This window comes from Bos indicus x Bos taurus, chromosome X (genome assembly GCF_003369695.1).
Source record: "Bos indicus x Bos taurus breed Angus x Brahman F1 hybrid chromosome X, Bos_hybrid_MaternalHap_v2.0, whole genome shotgun sequence".
NCBI lineage: Eukaryota > Metazoa > Chordata > Mammalia > Artiodactyla > Bovidae > Bos > Bos indicus x Bos taurus.
The window spans coordinates 104,368,538-104,392,436 of NC_040105.1; the positions used below are offsets into that span (position 1 = coordinate 104,368,538).

At 35.9% G+C, this 23,899-nt stretch overlaps 1 protein-coding gene across 5 annotated transcripts in view; it reads right to left on the reverse strand.

Annotated features, from left to right (window-relative positions):
• Positions 1-581: 581 nt before the first annotated feature.
• Positions 582-23,899, reverse strand: part of PCDH11X (protocadherin 11 X-linked) — a 998,691-nt gene continuing 975,373 nt past the window's right edge. For all 5 annotated transcript variants that reach the window (XM_027533413.1, XM_027533412.1, XM_027533410.1 and 2 more), the window contains one exon: positions 582-5,588. In XM_027533413.1, coding sequence (XP_027389214.1) covers positions 4,912-5,588 — 677 coding nt within the window. In that variant the 3' untranslated portion in view covers positions 582-4,911. The remainder of the gene's footprint in view (positions 5,589-23,899) is intronic.

Here is a 23,899-nt window from a genome sequence, read left to right on the forward strand (position 1 = left end):
TATAACAATTACAGAAAGATGGGTGAGAAAAGAAAGAAGACAAAAAGCACTAGATTATGTGATCTGTTCAAACTTAAGAACTAATAAAAATGCCAAGTACAATCAAGTATTTACTGATCTTGTGTAGCTTAAGAGGTTTCAAAGTACTGGGATTCTCTCCATTTAGCCAAGTTGAAAGTGAAGCCAGGAATGAAGTTACTTTGTTCCACAAATATTATCAGCATTTTCCAGAAGTTTCACTTGGATCCTCAAGGGTCGTGTACATAAATCCAGAGGTGGAATTTACATTAAATAAGACAATAGGCCTAATGAAATAAATAAATATATCTTAAGTTTGTCTTGAAAGATACAAAATAAAATTTCTAAAACACTACAATATCACTTACCAGCTTTGAAAAGTGGGTGAAATAATGTTCATTTCAAAAAACTAAATTGAAGAGAATCTCTGAGTAAACAAAAATTAAGCTAACTCATTGAAATGTTCCACCTAAAGGTATATTTTACCCTAGATATATTTTAAGAACAATTTAAAATAAAATAAAACCTTTTACTTTTAAATGAAAAAATATGCATAATAAATATGCATTTTTATTTCTCATAGCTTTATTAATACCTATAATAATGAATAAGAAAGCATGCAATACAGAATCTGATATCGAACAATTAATACACATTTTCCACTGGACTACATACTGCCTTCCTACACCATACAATATGCAACCCTCTCACTTCCAAAGCATGGATAGAGCTGCTTTGAGATACTCTTTACTTTTAGATGCTGTATGATGTCACAGAGGAGGAATCTTCTCAAAATACAAACATAAATACATATTTCATAAAATTCCAAGTATTTTAAGCAGGGATAGCATAAATTTTACACATTTTTTTTGAAAAAGTATCACATACAATCACTAAACAATTGCCTTCATGTTTTTGTTTTCATTTTTGCACACACATTTTTCTGAGTGGCCTTCTCATTACTACTTCTATTGATGTCAACTTGCACTGCTTTTATAAATCATATTTACTGAAAGAAGATGGATGGTTAATGTAAAAAAGTGACTATGAGTTAATATTTTAAGGCCTCTGCATAAAATTCCACTGGAGTGGTAATTGGTGTGTTAATTTAAAAAAGTTCCTGCTCATATATAGTTCAGCTTCTCTTACTCCCATGTTTTCCAGGGCAATTGTGCCAGTTGGAAATAGCCAAAATAGTGTCTAATGATTGTGAGAAAAGGTAATATAAATATAACTATAAATTTGATTTGGAACCAAATGTGAAAATATGAAACCAAATAGTAAAGAACAAGAGATGATAACCATAGTGGAAAATATATATCACAAGAGAATAAAAAGTTTAAACAAAAAGATATTCATATTCATAACTGTGAATTAGGAGATACATGCACATTCAGACTTAATATAAACAACAAAAAAATAATGTTGAAATATGCATGTGGGTAAAACTTAATTTTCCCATGACTGCAAAGGATCTTTTTTTTTTTTTGCTTGTGACAGGACTGCATTTATAGAATTGCAGAATGTGTGATATTTTGAGTTTATTTTTCTCCACTTCAAAGAAAGTGTGTGGCAAATATTTAAGAAGACAGAGGCTCTTCATAAACTGTCACCAATACACAATAACACTGATCATTTAACAATGACATTTTTCTAGCCAAATTTACATTACCAAAAACAAAATGTTAAATAATTAAATAAGACTACACAAAATGTACTCTAAATTTATCACATCATTTGTACTGTATGTAAGTTTGTTTCTAATACATTGACACATTATTAGCTAAAACGTGAAGATAAGTTCAAAGAAAAAATGTGTATGCACTTAGCATATAAGATACACAGTGTTTGAATACATACTTACAAATGTGGTATATTAACATTATAGCTAGTAAATTAATGATCACATTGATTGTACATGGCCAAAAGAAAAGAACAAGTTTGATTGAACATATTATTACCATCCTTGTCATTCAACTGTAAGTTCTTATAAGTAAATCAAATCTTACTTTTTCAAGGGAATTTTTTTTTTTTTTAGTAAAATAAGCCTATTTGGAGTTCTAGGACTAAATTTGGTGCATTAAAAATATCTGTGAGTTTTGTCAATCTACAGCTCTGTCCATCCACCCAAAGAAAGAGTTTTCAACATGATGAGAAATAGTTCATTGAATCTGAAACCTTGGCAGTAACAGGTTGCCAAGGCCAGACCTAGTGGAAGCTTAGGAAGAGAATACACAGGGGAGAAAAACTGGGCTCACACCCCTTGCCGCTTTGGCTACTTTGAGCCTGCTTCCATTTAAAGTCTCTCTGGTACAAACCCAGAAGAGGGTGCCCAGTCATTTTATATTCTGAACACAATCTAAGTCTGATGGTATAATCAGAAATAGAAAGGGCAATAAAAGCATATTTGTTCATTCCTATATATCTAGGAAAGGTATCAACACTTCACAAATTTTACATGAGGATTTAAGAGCCACCCATATAGCAAAATAGATCACACTATAAGGAAAAAAGAAATCTGACTTTGGTTTTATTCTGATTTTCAACATAGCTAGTAACTATTCATACTACTGACATTATTTAATAGTCTTTTAATTTCTCCTTTTTAATCACTTTATTTATTTATTTGTGTGTGTAGATCTTAACTAAGAATGTAGAGAGGAAACTATAGGAATAACTAAAATAGAAGAGGAAATGCTCACATTAACTTTGCAAGTTTTAGAGAGAAAAACATTCTAAAATCTACTGGAAGCACTGATCTTGCCATTCTGGGTTTTTTTGTATTCCCCAGGTCTAAAATCTTCATCAGCCATAGCAACAATAATACCAACACATATATGTGGTCATATTTCAGTAAACTTTCAAACATCATCAATCCTTCAGGACTCACATGCTCCTAGAATACCAGAATGCTCCAAATCCCTTTGAATATCAACAAACACAAAGGGGGAAGAAAAATCAGTAATATTAATTAATTTGAAATTTCAGTAATTAAACTCTAGTAGTTAAAAGTTAAGAAGATCTACACACCAAATCAGACAAGATTTAAAGAGTTTCATAATGGGAATAATATAGTCTCAAAACACTATGTAGCCTGCTGGGCATATTAAGAGAAACTTTCTCAACATTCACTGGAAACCTTCACCAATAAAACTATACACTTACCACAGTTTATAATACAACATTTACACACAGTTTAATAATAAATTATATATCTTTAAGTTACACATTACAAAGTCTATATCTAATTTAATCAAGAAGAAATATTCATGCCCCCCATCCCAATTAAAGCATCAATTGTCTCTTGATTTAGTGTAAAACTGAAACAAGACATTTTCTCAGTTTTGTTATGAAGGAAAATTAAGTTGATGTTTCTGTAAATTGATGAAATGTGCACATAGAAGATCACAACCAGTTAAGAGGACAAAAAATAAAATAAAGAATATACAACAAAAGGAAACTAATGTTCCCTAGGATTACTCATGTATTATTTGCTTAGAATGACATATTTTGTTTCATATATGAGACTTGTGTGTGTGTGTGTGTGTGTGTGTGTTTTGGGGGTATTTCTTCTCCACCCCAAGAAGCAGTCATGAACCTCATTTCTCCCTCTGCACATCTCCTTAAACTTCTATACTGTAACACATTTGATATACATTTATAATTATGTCTCTTGAAAGGTTCCTTCCTGACTTTCATCTTATTATCAGTGTTTTGCTTCAGTAGGTTGCGCTAGAATGATAAAAATCCCTTAGTCTTAAAGGTTTAGTATGTTGTTTTATCTACAGTTATATTTATTTGGGTTAAGTGTTCAGTACATCCACCTTCTTTGTGATTTTCTAGTCTGTTATATACAAATTTCAGAAGATAAGGCCCAACTGATAATGAAATATAGGCTTAAGATGGCAGATACATGATTTCTGATGCACTTTACACTAAACTACAAAGATAAATTTAACAAAAAAAGAAAGAGGCCCTTAAAGCAGTTAATTGCCTAATTTGGGCACAGTTATTGCACTTTAGTGTCTCGAACTCTACTAAAGAGTAGAGAAATAGGTTACTGACAGAAATCTATAAAGTTTTTATAAGTCCTTTATTGGGAAAATATATATAAAAAGTATATCAACAATATATTCTTAAAATAAAACTAGAAAACATGAAAATAGAGACCAAAAAATGAGATATTTACATTTTCCTACTGTTTATTTTTGCAAAAAAACTAGTAACAAAAAAGTGGAGACAACAACAAATATCAAGCTAAAAGGCAAAATGTTACTGTACTTACACCTTCTAATGTTGTCTAAACAAAAGTTTAGATGGAATAAAGGTACTCTTGGAAAATCAGATATTTGCTAGTTTTCCATTGGCTACATACTGGGTCCAGAAAAAACAGAATGAAAAAGTAATATTGAAGATGTTGGTGAAAAAAAATACAGTGCATCAGAAGTAATATATACTATCGTAATATCTGTCATGATAAGACTTTCTTTACAAAGGGATGTGACTTTTTTCAATTTTTCTTTTTAAATACATATTTTTTTCATTTATGCTATCGTTAATTTTTCATCAGTTTTCACTTTTCAGCATTCAGGTTTTTTTATATTCATACTTAATAATCTCATTTTTGGAGATATTGTACACACTATTTTTTTTTTAAATTTTGGTTTATAATTGTTCCAATTTCCAATTGGTGATACATAGAAATATAATTAATCAAACTGTAAATTTATTTTTAACTTTTGACTAAGGGTCTAGCTCTAGACTTTATTCTGTTGTGGGCTTCTATTTACATAGCTATTTACAAATCCAACAATTTGAAGTACTCACTGAAATTGGATTTCAAACTTTGATTATAAACATCTTGTTGGAAAATGTGAAGTAGCTGTTTTAGCTTTATAAGGGATGTTCTTCCATAATGGGAGAATCACCCCTAGAGGGTCTAGCCTGTTGGCCTGGAGTGAAGGTTGTCAAGGGAATGACTTTAATTGAATCATCACTAGGATGAAGTCTTTCAGACATGGCATAAAAATGAGATCTTGTACTACCTTGTGCTCCTTGGTCAAGAGAAAGTAGTCCTTCAGGGCCAACACCTTGCCCCCAACCCTGCTGCAGACCCACTGGTGGTTGTACAGGGCTGCAATGAAGGGCAGCAGGCTGTGGCAGAGGAGGACTGCAGTTGATTGAAGCAGCCTGTGCCAGAGGAGGGCTGTAGTAAAGGGCTGAGGCCTGTGCTGGTAGAGGGCTGTGGTGAAGAGCCTGTGCTAGAGGTGGGCTGTGGTGGAGAGCAGAGGTCTGTGCTGGTGGAGAGCTGTGGCATAGTGCTATAGCCTGGGTCATCGGAGGACTGTGGCAGAGAGCAACTGTCTGTGTCACCAGAGGGTTGCGTCGGTGAAGAGTTGTCTGCGTCGGGGGAGGGCTGTGGCATAGAGCAGAGGCCTGTGCCTGTGAAGGGCTGGAATGCGTCAGAGAAGCTGGCATCCAGCAGGCATCAGAGTGGCCCAAGATGAGACATTCTTGAGTGCAGTTGTCAGAGGCCTCTTCCACAGTAGGCTGAATAGTTATTTCTGCAGCTGTTAAGATGGGAAACAAATGATAAAATTTATGTTTCAAAAGCATGTGTTTATTTTTTATTTTTTTAAACAGGTTTTAAATTTTATTTTATTTTTAAACTTTACAATATTGTATTAGCTTTGCCAAATATTGAAATGAATCCGCCACAGGTATACCCGCATTCCCCATCCTGAACCCTCCTCCCTCCTCCTTCCCCTACCCTCCCTCTGGGTCGTCCCAGTGCACCAGCCCCAAGCATCCAGTACTGTGCATCGAACCTGGACTGGAGACTCGTTTCATACATGATATTATACATGTTTCAATGCTATTATTCCAAATCTCTCTCCAAAGAAGACATACAGATGGCTAACAAACACATGAAAAGATGCTCAACATCACTCATTATCAGAGAAATGCAAATCAAAACCACTATGAGGTACCATTTCACGCCAGTCAGAATGGCTGCGATCCAAAAGTCTACAAGCAATAAATGCTGGAGAGGGTGTGGAGAAAAGGGAACTCTCTTACACTGTTGGTGGGAATGCAAATTAGTACAGCCACTATGGAGAACAGTGTGGAGATTCCTTAAAAAACTGGAAATAGAACTGCCTTATGATCCAGCAATCCCACTGCTGGGCATACACACTGAGGAAACCAGAAGGGAAAGAGACACGTGTACCCCAATGTTCATCGCAGCACTGTTTATAATAGCCAGGACATGGAAGCAACCTAGATGCCCATCAGCAGATGAATGGATAAGAAAGCTGTGGTACATATGCACAAAAGCGTGTGTTTATTAGCTACTTAAATCATATTGCTACAAGAATGCTTAATAATCTATATATAAATGCATCAGAGGCTTCTAATATTTTCATAATTGGTACTCGATTTGTCACAAAGTAATTCCTACAGTAACATAAATAATCAGGAGTGGGTGGATGGCATTTCATTTTTATAAGTAGGATATTTTGGCTTAGTCTCCCAAATGTAGATATTTTAAACTGTGTTTATGACTGTGAATGGAAGCTGTGGTCAATGATTTATACACACAAATCTGTTGAAATATGGTCCTGACTAACACAAAAGGTTGACATGAGCGAAATGAATGGAAAAACTAGTACAGAAACATGTAATGAACTAACCAATTATAGCTAACAATTTGGTTAAGAATATAATTAATTAATCTGAGAATAGATCTAAGAATAAATTAGGTTAATTTGGAAATAGCTTATTGAACTCTAAGATATGCCTTTCAGTTTCAGGAATGAAATATAGCTATAATTATTTCAAAGTCAATTGATTTCTGTATTCCTAATTTTCTGAAATTGTGGCAAATCAGAGTTTAGCAACATAAAGGATTACAGATCCAAAATACTTAGCTCTAAACTATAAAACTTTTTTAAACTCCTTTATAAGGTTTCTGTAAAATTTTAAAATGCCAATAGGTATCAAATTTCAATAAGTATACTATGCAAAGATTAGCAAAGGAAAGATAGAGTAGCTATATCAATATTAAAATTGACTTTAGAGCAGAGTGCTATTAGCGATAATGAAGAATATTATATCATAATTTTTTAAAAGGTCACTTATCTAAGACATACAATCCTGAAAGTCAAAAATAGAAATTCATATTCCTGTAAATCCTCAACAGGATATAGAGTCCAGGTACTGTCATTATGCTATCATACTTAAAACCAAGGAATAAAATACATCAGAAATTATTGTCACAGATAAGACTAATTTTCTCTATTAGATAACCATTTATTTTTCTTCACTTAGAAGACACTTTAAAGAAGTCCCTTTGAGATTAACATTTTTAAAAATTTATATTTTTGCACAGTTATATTTTAGAAATATTTGGGAAGGTAAAGTTTTATGTATTTGGAGTGATATTAAATCATAAAAGCATGCAAGGAAATATACAAACATACACATAATTATGTTTTATTTCCTTGCCAACAGAAAAGCAACTGATCTGGCAGCCTTAAATTTTACAGTAAAAGAATACATCATAGTTTCAGCATTGAGTAATTTGCCTCTTTATGATGAGGAAATAGACACCAAGTCATTTTCAATGAACTCTGTGATTTATGGAAATTCCTTTTTTAAGAGTTTTATTGAGATATAATTCACATGCCATAAAATCTACTCATTTAAAGTGAATAATTCAATAGTGTTTAGTCACATAATTGTGCCACTGTCATCACAATCAATTTTGAGGCATCCTTATCACTACAAATACAAACCTGGTATCCATTAGCATTCACTGGCCACTTCTCCCCATACTCCAAAACCCTAAGCAACCATATCAAACTCCATAGACTTAAGCAACCATTAATCTACCTTTCTCTTCTATAGATTTTCCAATTCTATACATGTAATATTAACGGAATCCTTTCAATCAATTATTTTGAGACTGGCTTGATTCATTTAACATAATGTTTTTAAGGTTCCTCCATGTTGTAGCATGTATCAGTACTTCAAATTTTTTTTTTTTTTTTTTGCTCAAGATTATACTTTGTATGATTATGCCACATATTGTTTATCCATTAATCAATTTGTGGATATTTGAGTTGTTTTTACTTTTTGGCTGTGATGAGTAATGTTGTTATGAATATTGTTTAAAAGTTTTTGTGTAGACACAGTTATTTATTTCTTTTGGGAATATACCCATGTGTGGAGTTGCTGGATCATATGGGGTCAATTCTATATTTAATGTGAAGAACTGCCAAATTATTTTCCAAACTGACTGCACAATTTTACATTCCCACCAGAAATATATTAAGGTTCCAATTCTTCCACTCAATGTCTGCAAAATTTCAGTTTGGATTTTGCATATTTTGATAGGATTGTATTGAATCTGAAAATCAGTTTGTGATTTTAACAGTATTAAGACTTTAACAGTGTTAAATCTTCCTGTCTTTGAATATGGAATGTCTTTCCATTTATTTATATATTTAATTTCTTTCAGTATGTATGTATGCGTTAATCACCCGAAACTTTAAATAAAAAGTGAAAATCTAAATTGAATGTTTCAAATACTTTTACTATCCATTTGACCACGTTAAACCAAACTCCTAACTGTCAATCCATTATGCCCTGGGCTGTGCTAAGTCACTTAAGTTGTATCTGACTCTTTGTGACCCTATGGACTCTATCCCACCAGGTTCTCTGTCCATGGGATTTCCCAGGCAAGAATACTGGAGTGGGTAGCCATTTCCTCCTCCAGGGGATCTTCCTGACCCAGGGACCGAACCTGAGTCTCCCACACTGCAGGCAGATTCTTTAATTTCTTTCAGTAGTTATTTCAAATTTTTCAGAGTAAAAACTTCACATTTCCTTTGTTGAATTTGTGCCTAAGTATTTTATTCCACTGTAAATGGAAGTGTTTCCTTAATTTCTTTTTTGGAATGTTTATTGCTAGAATATAGAATTACACTTAATTTATATATATCGCTCTTAAAGCCTGTAAACTCCCCAGCTTGATTATTAGTTTTAATAGGTTTTTAGTGGATTTCTTAAGATTTTCTGTATACAAGATCTGCTCAATGTTATGTGGCAGCCTGGATGGGTGGAGAGTTCAAGGGAGAATCAATACATATATATATATGTATGGCTGAGTTAATCTGCTGTGCACCTGAAACTATCACAACATTGTTAATCAGCTACATTCCAATATAAAATTAAAAGTTTATTAAAAAAGGAATAAAAGAGCAAGGAGCAAAGTATATATGTTCTTTCGAAAATGAAGCAAGATTACAAATGGATGCCTCTGCCTGTTTGCTCTGGCATCCATCTGGCAGTGCAAATCAGGGACCATGAATGGAAATGAATAAATACTCCATCAAGATCAAGGTAGAAGAAACAGTAATAGCTCATAAAGGGGGAAACCAAAGACCACAGAGGTTGAGTGCATTGTCCAAAATCACAAAGCCAAGAAATTTCAGAGTCAAGATTCACCTCTGGTTCAGTTTAATTGCAAAGTCTCTCAATTCCTGCTAGTTTCAGAAATTGCTAATGATTCATTCCCTCTCCTATATTTATTTTACATACAAGGGAAACCCCATATGCTTAACAGGTGATCTTTCAGCAGAAACTCTGAAGGCCAAAAGGGAATGGCAGGATATATATAAAGCACTGAAAGGGAAAAATCTACAACCAAGATTACTGTACCCAGCAAGGATCTCATTGAAAATTGATGGAGAAATCAAAAGCTTTTCAGACAAGCACAAGTTAAGAGAATTCAATACCATCAATCCAGTTTTACAACAAATGTTAAAGGAACTTACATTGTCAAAAAATACAAAATAAGAAAAAATATGTACAAAATCAACCCCAAACAGTTAAGAAAATGGCAAGAGCAGCTATATATATTTGTAATTACTTTAAAGGCAAATGGATTAAATGCTCAACCAAAAGACACAGACTGGATGAATGGATACAAAAACAAGACCCATGTACATGCTGTCTACAAGAAACCCACTTCGGACCTAAGATATAGACTAAAAGGGAGAGGATGGAAAAATACATTCCACGCAAATGGAAAGCAAAGACAGTTTGAGTAGCAATCCTCATATCAGACAAAATAGACCCTAAAATAAAGAGTATTACAAGAGATAAAGAAGGACACTACATAATGATCAAGGGATCAATACAAGAGGAAGACATAACAACTGTAAATACCTAGAAACCTATATGCACGTCAGGAAGCAAGAATTAGAACTGGACATGGAACGACAGACTGGTTCTAAATAGGAAAAGGAGTACGTCAAGGCTGTATATTGTCACCCTGTTTATTTAACTTATATACAGAGTACATCATGAGAAAGGCTGAGCTGGAAGAAGCACAAGGTGGAATCAAGATTGCCAGGAGAAATATCAATAACCTCAGATATGCAGATGACACCACCCTTATGGCAGAAAGTGAAGAGGAACTAAAAAGCCTCTTGATGAAAGTGAAAGTGGAGAGTGAAGAAGTTGGCTTAAAGCTCAACATTCAAAAAACGAAGATCATGGCATCTGGTCCCATCACTTCATGGGAAATAGATGGGGAAACAGTGGAAACAGTGACAGACTTTATTTTTCTGGGCTCCAAAATCACTGCAGATGGTGACTGCAGCCATGAAATTAAAAGACGCTTACTCCTTGGAAGGAAAGTTATGACCAACTTAGATAACATATTCAAAAGCAGAGACATTACTTTGCCAACAAAGGTCCGTCTAGTCAAGGCTATGGTTTTTCTAGTGGTCATGTATGGATGTGAAAGTTGGACTGTGAAGAAGGCTGAGCACCAAAGAATTGATGCTTTTGAACTGTGGTTTTGGAGAAGACTCTTGAGAGTCCCTTGGACTGCAAGGAGATCCAACCAGTCCATTCTAAAGGAGATCAGTCCTGGGTTTTTTTTTTTTTTTTGAAGGAATGATGCTAAAGCTGAAACTCCAGTACTTTGGCCACCTCCTGCAAAGGGTTGACTCACTGAAAAAGACTCTGATGCTGGGAGAGATTGGGGGCAGGAGGAAAAGGGGATGGCAGAGGATGAGATGGCTGGATGGCATCGCCAACTCGATGGACATGGGTTTGGGTGAACTCCAGGAGTTGGTGATGGACACGGATACCTGGCGTGCTGCAATTCATGGGGTCACAAAGAGCTGGACATGACTGAGCGACTGAACTGATGCACTGGACATAATGGCAACCCACTGCAGTACTCTTGCCTAGAAAATCCCATGGACAGAGAATCCTGGTGCAGGCTACTGTCCATGGAGTCACAAAGAGTCAGACACGACTGAGTGACTTCACTTTCTTTCACTTATGCACTGGACATAGGAGCTCCTCAATACATAACACAAACACTAACAGACATAAAAGGAGAAATTGACAGTAACAAAATAATAGTAGGAGATTTTAACACCCCACTCCCACCAATGGGCAGATCATCAAAGCAGAAAATTAATAAGGAACACCAGTCTTAAATGATACATTAGATGTAATGGATCTCATTAATATCTTCAGGACACTGTATCCAAATGCAGAGGAATACACATTCTTCTCAATACACATGGAGCATTCTCCAGGATAGACCACATCTTCGGTCACAAATCAAACCTCAGCGAATTTAAGAAAATTGAAATAATATCAAGCATCTTCTCTGACCCCAACCCTATGAGACGAGATATCAGTTACAAGAAAAAAAAAAATGTAAGAAACACAAACACATGGAGATTAAACAACACATTTCTAAATAACCAACAGGTTACTGAAGAAATCAAAAGGGATATCAACAAATTTCTAGAAACAAATGACAATGAAAACACAACTCAAAACCTATGAGTTTTGATTTCCATTTTAGTTCACTGATTTCTAAAATGTCGATGTTCAGTCTTGCTATATCTTGTTTGACCACTTCCAATTTACCTTGATTCATGGACCTAATATTCTAGGTTCCTATGCAATATTGTTCTTTAGAATATCAGACTTTACTTTATCACCAGTCACATCCACAACTGGGTGTTGTTTTCCCTTTGGCTCAGCCTCTTCATTTCTTCTGGAGATATTTCTCTATTTTTCTCCATAGAATATCATATTGGGCACCTACCGACCTGGGGAGTTCATCATTCAGTGTCATATATTTTTGCCTTGTCATACTGTTCATGGGGTTCTCAAGGCAAGACTATTAAAGTGATTTGCCATTCCCTTCTCCAGTGGACCACGTTTTGTCAGAACTCTCCACCGTGTCCTGTCTGTTTTGTGTAGCTCTACATAGCATGAACCATAGTTTCTCTGAGTTAGACTAGGCTGTGATCCATGTGATCAGTTTGATTTATTTTCTGTAATTGTGGTTTTCATTCTGTCTGCCCTCTGATGAATAAGGATGAGACTTGTGGAAGCTTCCTAACAGGAGCAAGTGATTGGTGTATTCTGAATTTTGCTCTGAGCAGGGCCATGCTCAGTAAATCTTTAATCCAATTTCCTGTTCATGAGTGGTGTTGTGTTCCCTCCCTGTACTTTGACTTGAGGCCAAACTATGGTAGGGATAATGGCAGTAAGGTGACCTCCTTCAAAAGGATTTAGGCCCGCATGTCAGAACTCCCAGGACTGTAATATTCAGTGCTCCTGACCCCATGGCAGGCCTCTGTCAACCCATGGCTCTGCCAGAGACTCCTGGACACTCACAGGCAAGTCTGGCTCAGTCTCTTGTGAGGCCACTGCTCCTTTCTCCTGGGTCCTGGTGCACACAAGGTTTTGTTTGTGCTCTCCAAGTGTCTGTTTACCCAGTCCTGTGGAAGTTCTGTAATCATCTAATGGAGTAAGTGGATTATCATTCATAAATTACATATATTTTGATCACATACATTTTAAGAAATGTCATTTTTCCTTGTATTTTCAACCATTTTTTAAGAAATATATGATTAATCTGTTGCATTAAAACAGTTTATCTATCTACATCATTAATTAAACTTTAATTTGCTGTGAAGAAAATGTGTTGTTTCAATGAAGAATGTCTTTGTGATTATGTTTTTATAGCACATACAATTGTTTTTGAAATCTTGTAATGAGTAATTCAAGTACAGGTTGCCTTTGATACAAATATTAAAATTATAGTTCATTAGGTTAACTTTGATTAATTGCTTGTCCATCAAACATCTGTACAAACATTCTAATGCTCCTCATTAAAAGACTTCAGATAGTGGATTGAATCTATAATATGCCTAATAAAATGAAAGCACCAATCACTGTTCCTAAAAATAAAATTTGAAAGAATTGTTTTTTTATATCAGCATGCCACAACTCCCAGGACTGTGTATTCAGTGCCCTCAATGTCACAAGTCACATGTCTTCTTCATGTGACATTTACTGTACAGTTATAATGTCTGCATTAATAAAAGCAAGCGATTAGGTTATCTCTTGACCAATTAAAATGTACTTGCATTATTAATGTAAGGTTATATAAAGAATTACTTGTTCAGTAACTTATCTCTAACGTATATGCAAATCAATATAAGCACTAGTAGAAAAGCGAGTACCACGCATTTTGTGCTTCAAAAAAGAAAAGCAACTTCTTTTTCCTCTTGCTCAAAGGCAATCAGTATTTTGATACTAGGACCATAATACATTTGACTAATTAAAATAAAAAATACTGGGAGGGGTCCTAGGATGGTGGAGAAATAGTACTGGGATACCAATTTCACCCCCATAAATTCATTGGAAGAACATTTGAACACTGAGCAAATTCCACAAAACAACTTCTGAATGCTGGCAGAGGACATCAGGCACCCAGAAAGGCAGCCCATTGTCTTCAAAAGGAGGTAGGACAAAACAGAAAAGATAAAAAGAGAGACAAAAGAGGTAGGGACAGAGATCCATCCTGGGAAGGGAGTCTTAAAAGAGGAGAAGTTTCCAAACGCAAGGAAACACTCTCACTGGCAGGTCTGTAGGGAATCTTGGAATCTAAGAGGGCAACATAACTGGGAAGAAAAATAAATAAATAAATAAATAATTAATTAAAACCCATAGATTACATGCCTAATGGCAACTCCCAGCACTTGCAGCTGCCACCAGCAAGCGGGGGTTGAACAGGGAGGCCCGGGCTGCATTGCTTAGGGTAAGGACTAGGCCCAAATGCCCTGAAGGCAATCTGAGGGAACTGACTTGAAATAGCAACCTAAACTGTGGGATCGCCAGAGAGAGAGAGAGACAAAAAAAAAAAAAAAAAAAGAGAGAGAGAGAGAGAGAGATAGAGAACTATTCCATTAACAGCCCTAACCTGAGGCACTGCCAGGCCCACTCACAGAACAAAGGACTGAGCGAATACCAGAGGAGAGCTAACAGATTGTGGACTGGACCATCCCCCGCCGGAGACAAGCAGACGGGGGTGGAGGGGGGGGGGGGGCAGCCAGAGCCAGAAACTGGCAATCGCTGTCCCAGAGAGGTGTCCTCTACCAAACTGCAAGCAGGCTGCATTGCTAACCTAGAGTTCTTGGGATTCTGGATGGTTGACATCTGCCGGGAGGATTGCAGCCAGAGATCAGCTCACCAGAAGAGACACATGGCACACCTGAGAAGGTGCGCCCGTTGTACACCCAGAAAACCGATGACTGGGATGGGGAAGAAAATAAGGCGCACTGCCCACCTGGAGGTGAATGCGCTCGCAAAGCATCTGGTCACGTGAGCTGCTCAGACCTGGGAAGGGCACAGTACTCAGGTCCAATGGAGTCTGCGCTTTCGTGGAGTACTCAAGACCCTGAACCTGAGCGGCTTAGACCTAGAAAGTGCACGTAACACAGGGCCTGCCCCAGACAGTTCCTGGCAGAGTAACCTTGAGCCTGAGAAGTATAGACCATGAAAGCACACACGCCATCAGTGGGGGCAAACCCAGTGTGGTGAAGACACTGTGGGCACTCCCCACACATACCAGCGATATTTGTTTGCAGTGTTCCTCCTTCTCCACATCACGACCGAACAAGTGAGCCTAAATAAGTAACCACCTTCGCCCCCTTGTGTCAGGGCAGAAATTAAACACTGAAGAGACCAGCAAACAGAAGAAGCTGAAATAAACAGAGGGAACTGCTTTGGAAGTGACAGGAGCAACAGATTAAAACCCTGTCGTTAGCACTGACTACATAGGAAGGGGCCTGTAAATCTTAAGAAGTATAAGCCGGATCAAGGAACTATCTGAAACTGGACTGACCCCACACTGCCCTCAACAGCTCCAGAGAAATTCCTAGATATATTTTTATTATTATCATTTTTATATTTTTTATTTTTAAATCCTCTATTACTCCTTTAATTTTCATTTTTATAATCTACTGCTAAGCTAAGTCACTTCAGTCGTGTCCAACTCTGTGAAACCCCATAGACAGCAGCCCACCAGGATCCCCCTTCCCTGGGATTCTCAAGGCAAGAACACCAGAATGGGTTGCCATTTCCTTCTCCAGTGCATGAAAGTGAAAAGTGAAGTCGCTCAGTCGTGTCTGACCCCATGGACTGCAGCCCACCAGGCTCCTCTATCCATGGGATTTTCCAGGCAAGAGTACTGGAGTGGGGTGCCATTGCCTTCTCTGTTTATAATCTACTATCACCTCGCAAAAAAAAAAAAAAAAAAAAGACCCTATTTTAAAAGCAAACTATATATATATATATATAATTTTTGTGACTGTTTTCTTTTTTTAATATTTTTGAGAGTTTAACCTCTACTCTATATTTTTAATCTTTGCTTTTTGGTATTTGTTATCAATTTTGTATATTTAAGAAACCAATCTTTAGTACCCATTTTTACTTGGGAGTGTGAATACTGGCTTGATTGTTCTCTCCCTTTTTTGACTCTCCATTTTCTCCACTTGGTCGCATCTATCTCCCTCCTCCTTCTTCTCTTCTCCATGTAATTCTGTGAACCTCTCCGGGTGTCCTTCACTGTGGAGAAACTTGTCCTCATTAACCTAGAAATTTTATCACTGGTGCTGTATAAATGGAGAAGACTTGAGGCTACTGTAAGAATAACACTGAAATCCAGAGGCAGGAGGCTTACGTTCAAAACCTGAAAACACCAGAGAACTCTTGACTCCAGGGAACATTAATCAATAAGAGCTCATCCAAAAACCTCCATACCACAATGAAACCAAGCACCCTCCAAAGGCCACCAAGTTCCAAAGGAAGAAATACCACACTAATTCTCCAGCAGTACAGGAACATAGCCCTGAACTTCAATATAAAAGCTTCCCAAAGTCACACCAAACCCACTGACAACTCAAAACTCACTACTGGACACTTCATTGCACTCAAGATAGAAGAAATACAGCTCCATCCACCAGAACACCCACACAAGCTTCCCTAACCAGGAAACCTTGACAAGCTACATGTCCAACCGGACCCACAGTGAGGAACCTCCAGAATAAGGAGGAACCACAAACTGCCAGAATACGGAAAGACCACGCCAAACAGCAATCTAAACAAGATGGAAAGGCAGAGAAATACTCAGCAGGTAAAGGAACAAGATAAATGCCCACCAAACCAAATAAAAGAGGAAGAGATAGGGAATCTATCTGAACAAGAATTCAGAAAAATTATAGTGAAAATGATCCAAAATCTTGAAAACAAAATGAACTTACAGATAAATAGCCTGGAGACAAGGATATAGAAGATGCAAGAAATGTTTAACAAGGACCTAGAAGAAATAAAGAACAGTCAATAAATAATGAATAATGCAATATATTAGACAAAAAAAAAAAAAAACACTCTAGAGGGAACAAACAGTAGAATAATGGAGGTAGAAGATAGGATAAGTGAGGTAGAAGATAGAATAGTAGAAATAAACGAAGTAGAGAGTAAAAAAGAAAAAAAAAAGAGTCAAAAGAAATGAGGACAAGCTGAGAGACCTTTGGGACAATGTTAAATGACTCAACATTTGAATCTAGGAGTCCCAGAAGAAGAAGATAAAAAGAAAGACCATGAGAAAATACTTGAGGTGATAATAGTTGAAAACTTACCTAAATTGGGGCAAGAAATAGCCACCCAAGTCCAAGAAACACAGAGAGTTCCAAACAGGATAAACCCAAGGGGAAACACCCCAAGGCACATATTAATCAAAGTAACAAAGATCAAACACAAAGAACAAATATTAAAAGAAGCAAGGGAACACCAAAAAATAACACACAAGGGGATTCCCATAAGGATAACAGCTGATCTTTCAACAGAAACTCTTCAGGCCAGAAGGGAATGGCAAGACATACTTAAAGTGATGAAAGAAAATAACCTGCAGCCCAGATTACTGTACCCAGCAAGGATCTCATTCAAATATGAAGGAGAAATCAAAAGCTTTACAGACAAGCAAAAGATGAGAGAATTCAGCACCACCAAACCAGCTCTCCAACAAATACTAAAGGATCTTCTCTAGATAGGAAACAAAGAAAGGATGTATAAAGTTGAACCCAAAACAATAAAGTTAATGACAATGGGGTCATACTTATCAATAATTACCTTAAACATAAATGGGTTGAATGCCCCAACCAAAAGACAAAGACTGACTGAATGGATACAGAAACAAGACCCCTATATATGTTGTCTACAAGAGATGAACCTCAAAACAATGGACACATACAGACTGAAAGTGAAGGTCTGGAAAAAGATATTCCAAGCAAATAGAGACCAAAAGAAAACAGGAGTAGCAATACTCATATCAGATAAAATAGACTTTAAAACAAAGGCTGTGAAAAGAGACAAAGAAGGACACTACATAATGATCAAAGATCAGTCCAAGAAAAAAAGATAACAATTATAAATATATATGCACCCAACATAGGAGCACCACAATATGTAAGACAAATGCTAACAAGTATGAAAGGGGAAATTATCAATAACACAGTAATAGTGGGAGACTTTAATACCCCACTCACACCTATGGAAAGATCAACTAAACAGAAAATTAACAAGGAAACACAAACTTCACATGCTACAATAGACCAGTTAGATCTAATTGATATCTATAGGACATTTCACCCAAAAACAATGAATTTCACTTTTTTCTCAAGTGCGCACGGAACCTTCTCCAGGATAGATCACATCCTGGACCATAAATCTAGCCTTGGTAAAATAAAAAAAAATGAAATCATTCCAAGTATCTTTTCTGACCACAATGTAATAAGATTAGATGTCAATTACAGGGAAAAAAAAACGATTAAAAATTCCAGCTTATGGAGGCTGAACAACACGCTGCTGAATAATCAACAAATCACAGAAGAAATCAAAAAAAGAAATCAAAATATGCATAGAAATGAATGAAAATGAAAGCCCAACAACCCCAAACCCATGGGACACTGTAAAAGCAGTGTTAACGGAAAGGTTCATAGCAATACAAGCTTACCTAAAGAAACAAGAAAAAAGTCAAATAAATAACCTAACTCTGACCCAGAGGGATGGTGTGGGGAGGGAGGTGAGAGGGGGGTTAAGGATGGGGAACACGTGTACACCTGTGGTGGATTCATGTTTATGTATGGCAAAACCAATACAAATATTATAAAGTAATTAGCCTCCAATTAAAGTAAATAAATTTATATTTTAAAAAATGACCTAAATCTACACCTAAAGCAACTAGAAAAGGAAGAAATGAAGAACACCAGGGTGAGTAAAAGGAAAGAAATGTTAAAAATTAGGGCATAATTAAATGCAAAAGAAACAAATGTGACCATAGCGAAAATAACAAAGCTAAAAGCTGGTTCTTTGAGAAGATAAATAAAATTGACAAACCGTTAACCAGACTCATGAAGAAACGAATGGAGAAGAATCAAATCAACAAAATTAGAAATGAAAATGGAGAAATCAAAACAGATAACACAGAAATATAAAGGCTCATAAGAGAATACAATCAGCAACTCTATACCAATAAAACAGACAACTTGGAAGAAATGAACAAAATCTTAGAAAAGTACAACTTTCCAAAACTGAACCAGGAAGAAATCGAAAATCTTAACAGACCCATCACAAGCACAGAAACTGAAACTGTAATTAGAAATCTTCCAGGAAACAATAGCTCAGGACCACATGGCTTCACAGCTGAATTCTATCAAAAGTTTAGAGAAGAGCTAACACCTATCTTACTCAAGATCTTCCAGAAAATTGCAGAGGAAGGTAAACTTAAGGCCACCATCTCTCTAATACCAAAACCAGACAAAGACACCACAAAAAAGAAAACTACAGGCCAATATCACCGATGAACATATATGCAAAAATCCTTAACAAAATTGTAGCAAACAGAATCCAATAACATTTTAAAAAGATCATACACCATGACCAAGTGGGCTTTATCCCAGGGATGCAAGGATTCTTCAATATCTGAAAATCATTCAACGTAATACACCACAATAACAAATTGAAAGAAAAAAAAAAAAACAAAACATATGATTATCTCAATAGATACAGTGAAAGCCTTTGACAAAATTCAACATCCATTTATGATAAAAACCCTCCAGAAAGTAGGAATAGAGGGAACATACCTAGACATAATAAAAGCTATATATGACAAACCCACAGCAAACATCATCCTCAATGGTGAAAAACTTAAAGCATTTCCCCTAAAGTCAGGAACAAGGCAAGGGTGCCCACTCTCACCACTACTATTCAACATAGTTTTGGAAATTTTGGTCACAGCAATCAGAGCAGAAAAAGAAATAAAAGGAATCCAGATTGGAAAAGAAGAAGTAAATCTCTCACTGTTTGCAGATGACATGATCCTCTACATAGAGGATAAACCCTAAAGACTCCACCACAAAATTACTAGAGCTAATCAATGAATATAGTAAAGTTGCAGGATATTAAATCAACATGCAGAAATCCCTTGCACTCCTATACACTAACATTGAGAAAACAATAAGAGAAATTAAAGAAACAATTCCATTCACCATTGCAACAAAAAGAATAAAATACTTAGGAATATATCTACTTAAAGAAACTAAAGACCTATATATAGAAAACTATAAAACACTGGTGAAAGAAATCAAAATTGATACAAATAGATGGGTAAATATACCATGTTCCTGGATTGGAAGACTCAATATAGTGAAAATGAGTATACTACCCGAAGCAATCTATGGATTCAATGCAATCACTATCAAGTTAGCAATAGTATTTTTCACAGAACTAGAACAAATAATTTCACAATTTGTATGGAAATAAAAACCTTGAATAGCCAAAATAAGCTTGGAAAAGAAGAATTGAACTGGAGGAATCAACCTGCCTGACTTCAAGCTATACAACAGTCATCAAGACAGTGTGGTACTGGCACAAAGACAGAAATATAGATCAATGGAACAAAATAGAAAGCCCAGAGATTAATCCACGCACATATGGACACCATACCTTTGACAAAGGAGGCAAGAATACACAATGGAGAAAAGACAATCTGTTTAACAAGTGGTGCAGGGAAAACTGGTCAACCACTTGTAAAAGACTGAAACTAGAAGACTTTCTAACAACATACAGAAAAATAAATTCAAAATGGATTAAAGATCTAAACATAAGACTAGAAACTATAAAACTCCTACAGGAAAACATAGAGAAAACACTCTGACAAAAATCACAGCAGGATCCTCTATGACCCATCTCCCAGAATAATGGAAATAAAAGCAAAAATAAACAAATGGGACCTAATTAAACTTAAAAGCTTTTTCACAATGAAGGAAACTATAATCAAGGTAAAAGACAGCCTTCAGAATGGGAGAAAATAATAGAAAATGAAGGAACTGACAAAGAATTAATCTCAAAAATATATAAGCAACTCCTGCAGCTCAATTCCAGAAAAATAAAAGACCCAATCAAAAAATGGGGTGAAGAACTAAACAGACATTTCTCCAAAGAAGACATACAGATGGCTAACAAAGACATGAAAAGATGCTAAACATCATTCATTATCAGAGAAATGCAAATCAAAACCACAATGAGGTACCATTTCACGCCAGTCAGAATGGCTGCAATCCAAAAGTCTACAAGCAATAAACGCTGGAGAGGGTGTGGAGAAAAGGGAACTTTCTTACACTGTTGGTGGGAATGCAAACTAGTATATCCACCATGGAGAAAAGTGTGTAGATTCCTTAAAAAACTGGAAATAGAACTGCCATATGACCCAGCAATCCCACGGCTGGGCATACTCACCAAGGAAACCAGAATTGAATAAGACACGTGTACCCCAATGTTATTTGCAGCATTATTTATAATAGCAGGACATAGAAGCAACCTAGATGTCCATTGGCAGATGAATGTATAAGAAAGCTGTGGTACATATACACAATGGAATATTACTCAGCCATTAAAAATAATACATTTGAATCAGTTCTAATGAGGTGGATTAAACTAGAGCCTAATATACAGGTTGAAGTAAGCCAGAAAGAAAAACATCAATACAGTATGCTAACACATATATATGGAATTTAGAAAGGTAATAATCATAACCCTATATGTGAGACAGCAAAAGAGACACTGATGTATAGAACAGTCTTTTGAACTCTATGGAAAAGGTCGAGTATGGGATGATTTGGGAGAATGGCATTGAAACATGTATATTATCATATGTGAAATGGATCACCAGTCCAGGTTCGATGCATGAGACAGGGTGCTCCGGTCTGGTGCACTGGGATGACCCAGAGGGATGGGATGGGGAGGGAGGTGGGAGGGGGTTTCAGGATGGGGAACACATGTACACCCGTGGCTGATTCATGTCAATGTATGGCAAAACCACTACAATATTTTAAAGTATTTAGCCTCCAATTAAAATGAATAAATTTATTTAAAAAATTAATTTAAAAAATAAAATTAAATACAAAATACTGGATAAATGTTCACATGCATAATGTTTGTCTGAGGTAAATCAGAATTCATTGAAAATTGTATTCAAGTAACATGCAATACTAAATCCCAAATGGTTAATTCATAACCACCTATATTTTGGATAATAGTTCACAAATGTTGTAACAGGAGTAAGAATATTGCCACTAGAAAAAGTTTTCATGGTTTCTGTCACATTTGAATCAATTTATTCAAAGTTACTTTAGCATAAGCGTTTTCACATTTGTTTCGTTATATACTTTGACATTTCCAAATCCTAGCCTAGAATAACCTAGAGGTGATCCTAGCAGTGGGAATATCTGGTGCCACAAGTGTCCTTGCTCTTATTAGTGCCATGTCATAAAGCATCATTACAGGAAGAAATCCTTTCTCTTCTTCAGGTCATAAATAGCAATGATAGAGTCATAGCTCACACTCTCCCCATTTTATATGTTATGTATATTTTCAGTAAAAAACTCAATTTTATATAAACAATTATTTAAATGGAATGTCTAAAGTAATTCACATCTCTGAGTTTTCTTTCTAGATATAAGTTTTATGAATGTTACATAATTATATATGGCTGAGTTTGTATTTTTTACTTTTTAATAAGCATGAAAAGATACTTTTTCATATCTTTGAATTTTTTTGTACTTCCTATTCTTTTTTTTTTGTTTTTGTATTGGTTTTGCCATACATCAACATGAATCCGCCACGGGTGTACATGTGTTCCCAATCCTGAACTGCCCTCCCACCTCCCGCCCCATACCATCCTTTTGCAAAAGCAAGAGTTAATATTCTTGCTTCCCAGCCTTTGGCTAAGACCAAGTGAAAATCAAAGACACCAGTACTGTAATTGTGTTGAAAAGCATCTTTAAATAGAATATTTTAAAAGTCACCAATTACATTAAAAGTATAAATTGTTCTTTACTCACTATCATTAACTCTTCACTTGGTCTTAGTCAAAGGCTGAGAAGCAAGAATATTAACTCTTGCTTTTGCAAAATATAGTTATTGAATAAGTATCTAATAGTGAATTTATGCACAAATATTTCCCCAAGTAATCCAAAAATATCACAAATGATTTTGTGTTAATAGTGACTTATCACTTTTTTAAGTGTGTATTAACATGTTTAACTCCAATAGCCTTTGCTTAACTAATACAGTGGACAACATTTATTATTAATGATTCAATATATTTAAAAAACTCATTATTTGAAGAATCTAACACACTAGCAAGGGTATCCTAGAATTTATACTAGTGGAAGTTTATAGTATTGAATTATTAATTTTTAAATGGATTGAGCAAAATTCTATTTCTCATAAGATATATTCAAAAACTGGGTTAAAACTGAAGTGTGAAGATTTTGCCAAATGAGTTCTTACACAAGGCAGCTGTGTCCCAGTTTCGCACTCTAAATAAACACAGGCTTCCTGCTTTATAGAACAGCAATATTTATCACCAAATTCACTTCATTAGTACAAACAGGCCAAGATTATGGGATGAAAGGCATTGGCTACATTTATTGGTCATTAATTATTCTGTATGATCTTCATAATGTCTCTGACCATAGACCAAAAGTCACTTTTTCCATGTTCCAAAAGGAGAATCTAAAAGTCTGATAGATTCTTTATTAAACTAAAGAAGTTAAAAGTCATATGAAGACAATGACCTTGTTCTGCTTTGGACTTCAGTAGATACTAAGTTCAGGCTATAAATCAAACTTTTAAGGAATAATAAAAATAGTCTCTTCTAACCCCTCAGTCGGAGAAGGCAATGGCACCCCACTCCAGTACTCTTGCCTGGAAAATCCAATGGACGGAGGAGCCTGGTGGGCTACAGTCCATTGGGTCGCTAAGAGTCGGACACGACTGAGCGACTTCACTTTCATTTTCACTTTCACTTTCACGCATTGGAGAAGGAAATGGCAACCCACCCCAGTATTCTTGCCTGGAGAATCCCAGGGACAGGGAAGCCTGGTGGGCTGCCGTCTATGGGGTTGCATAGAGTCGGACATGACTG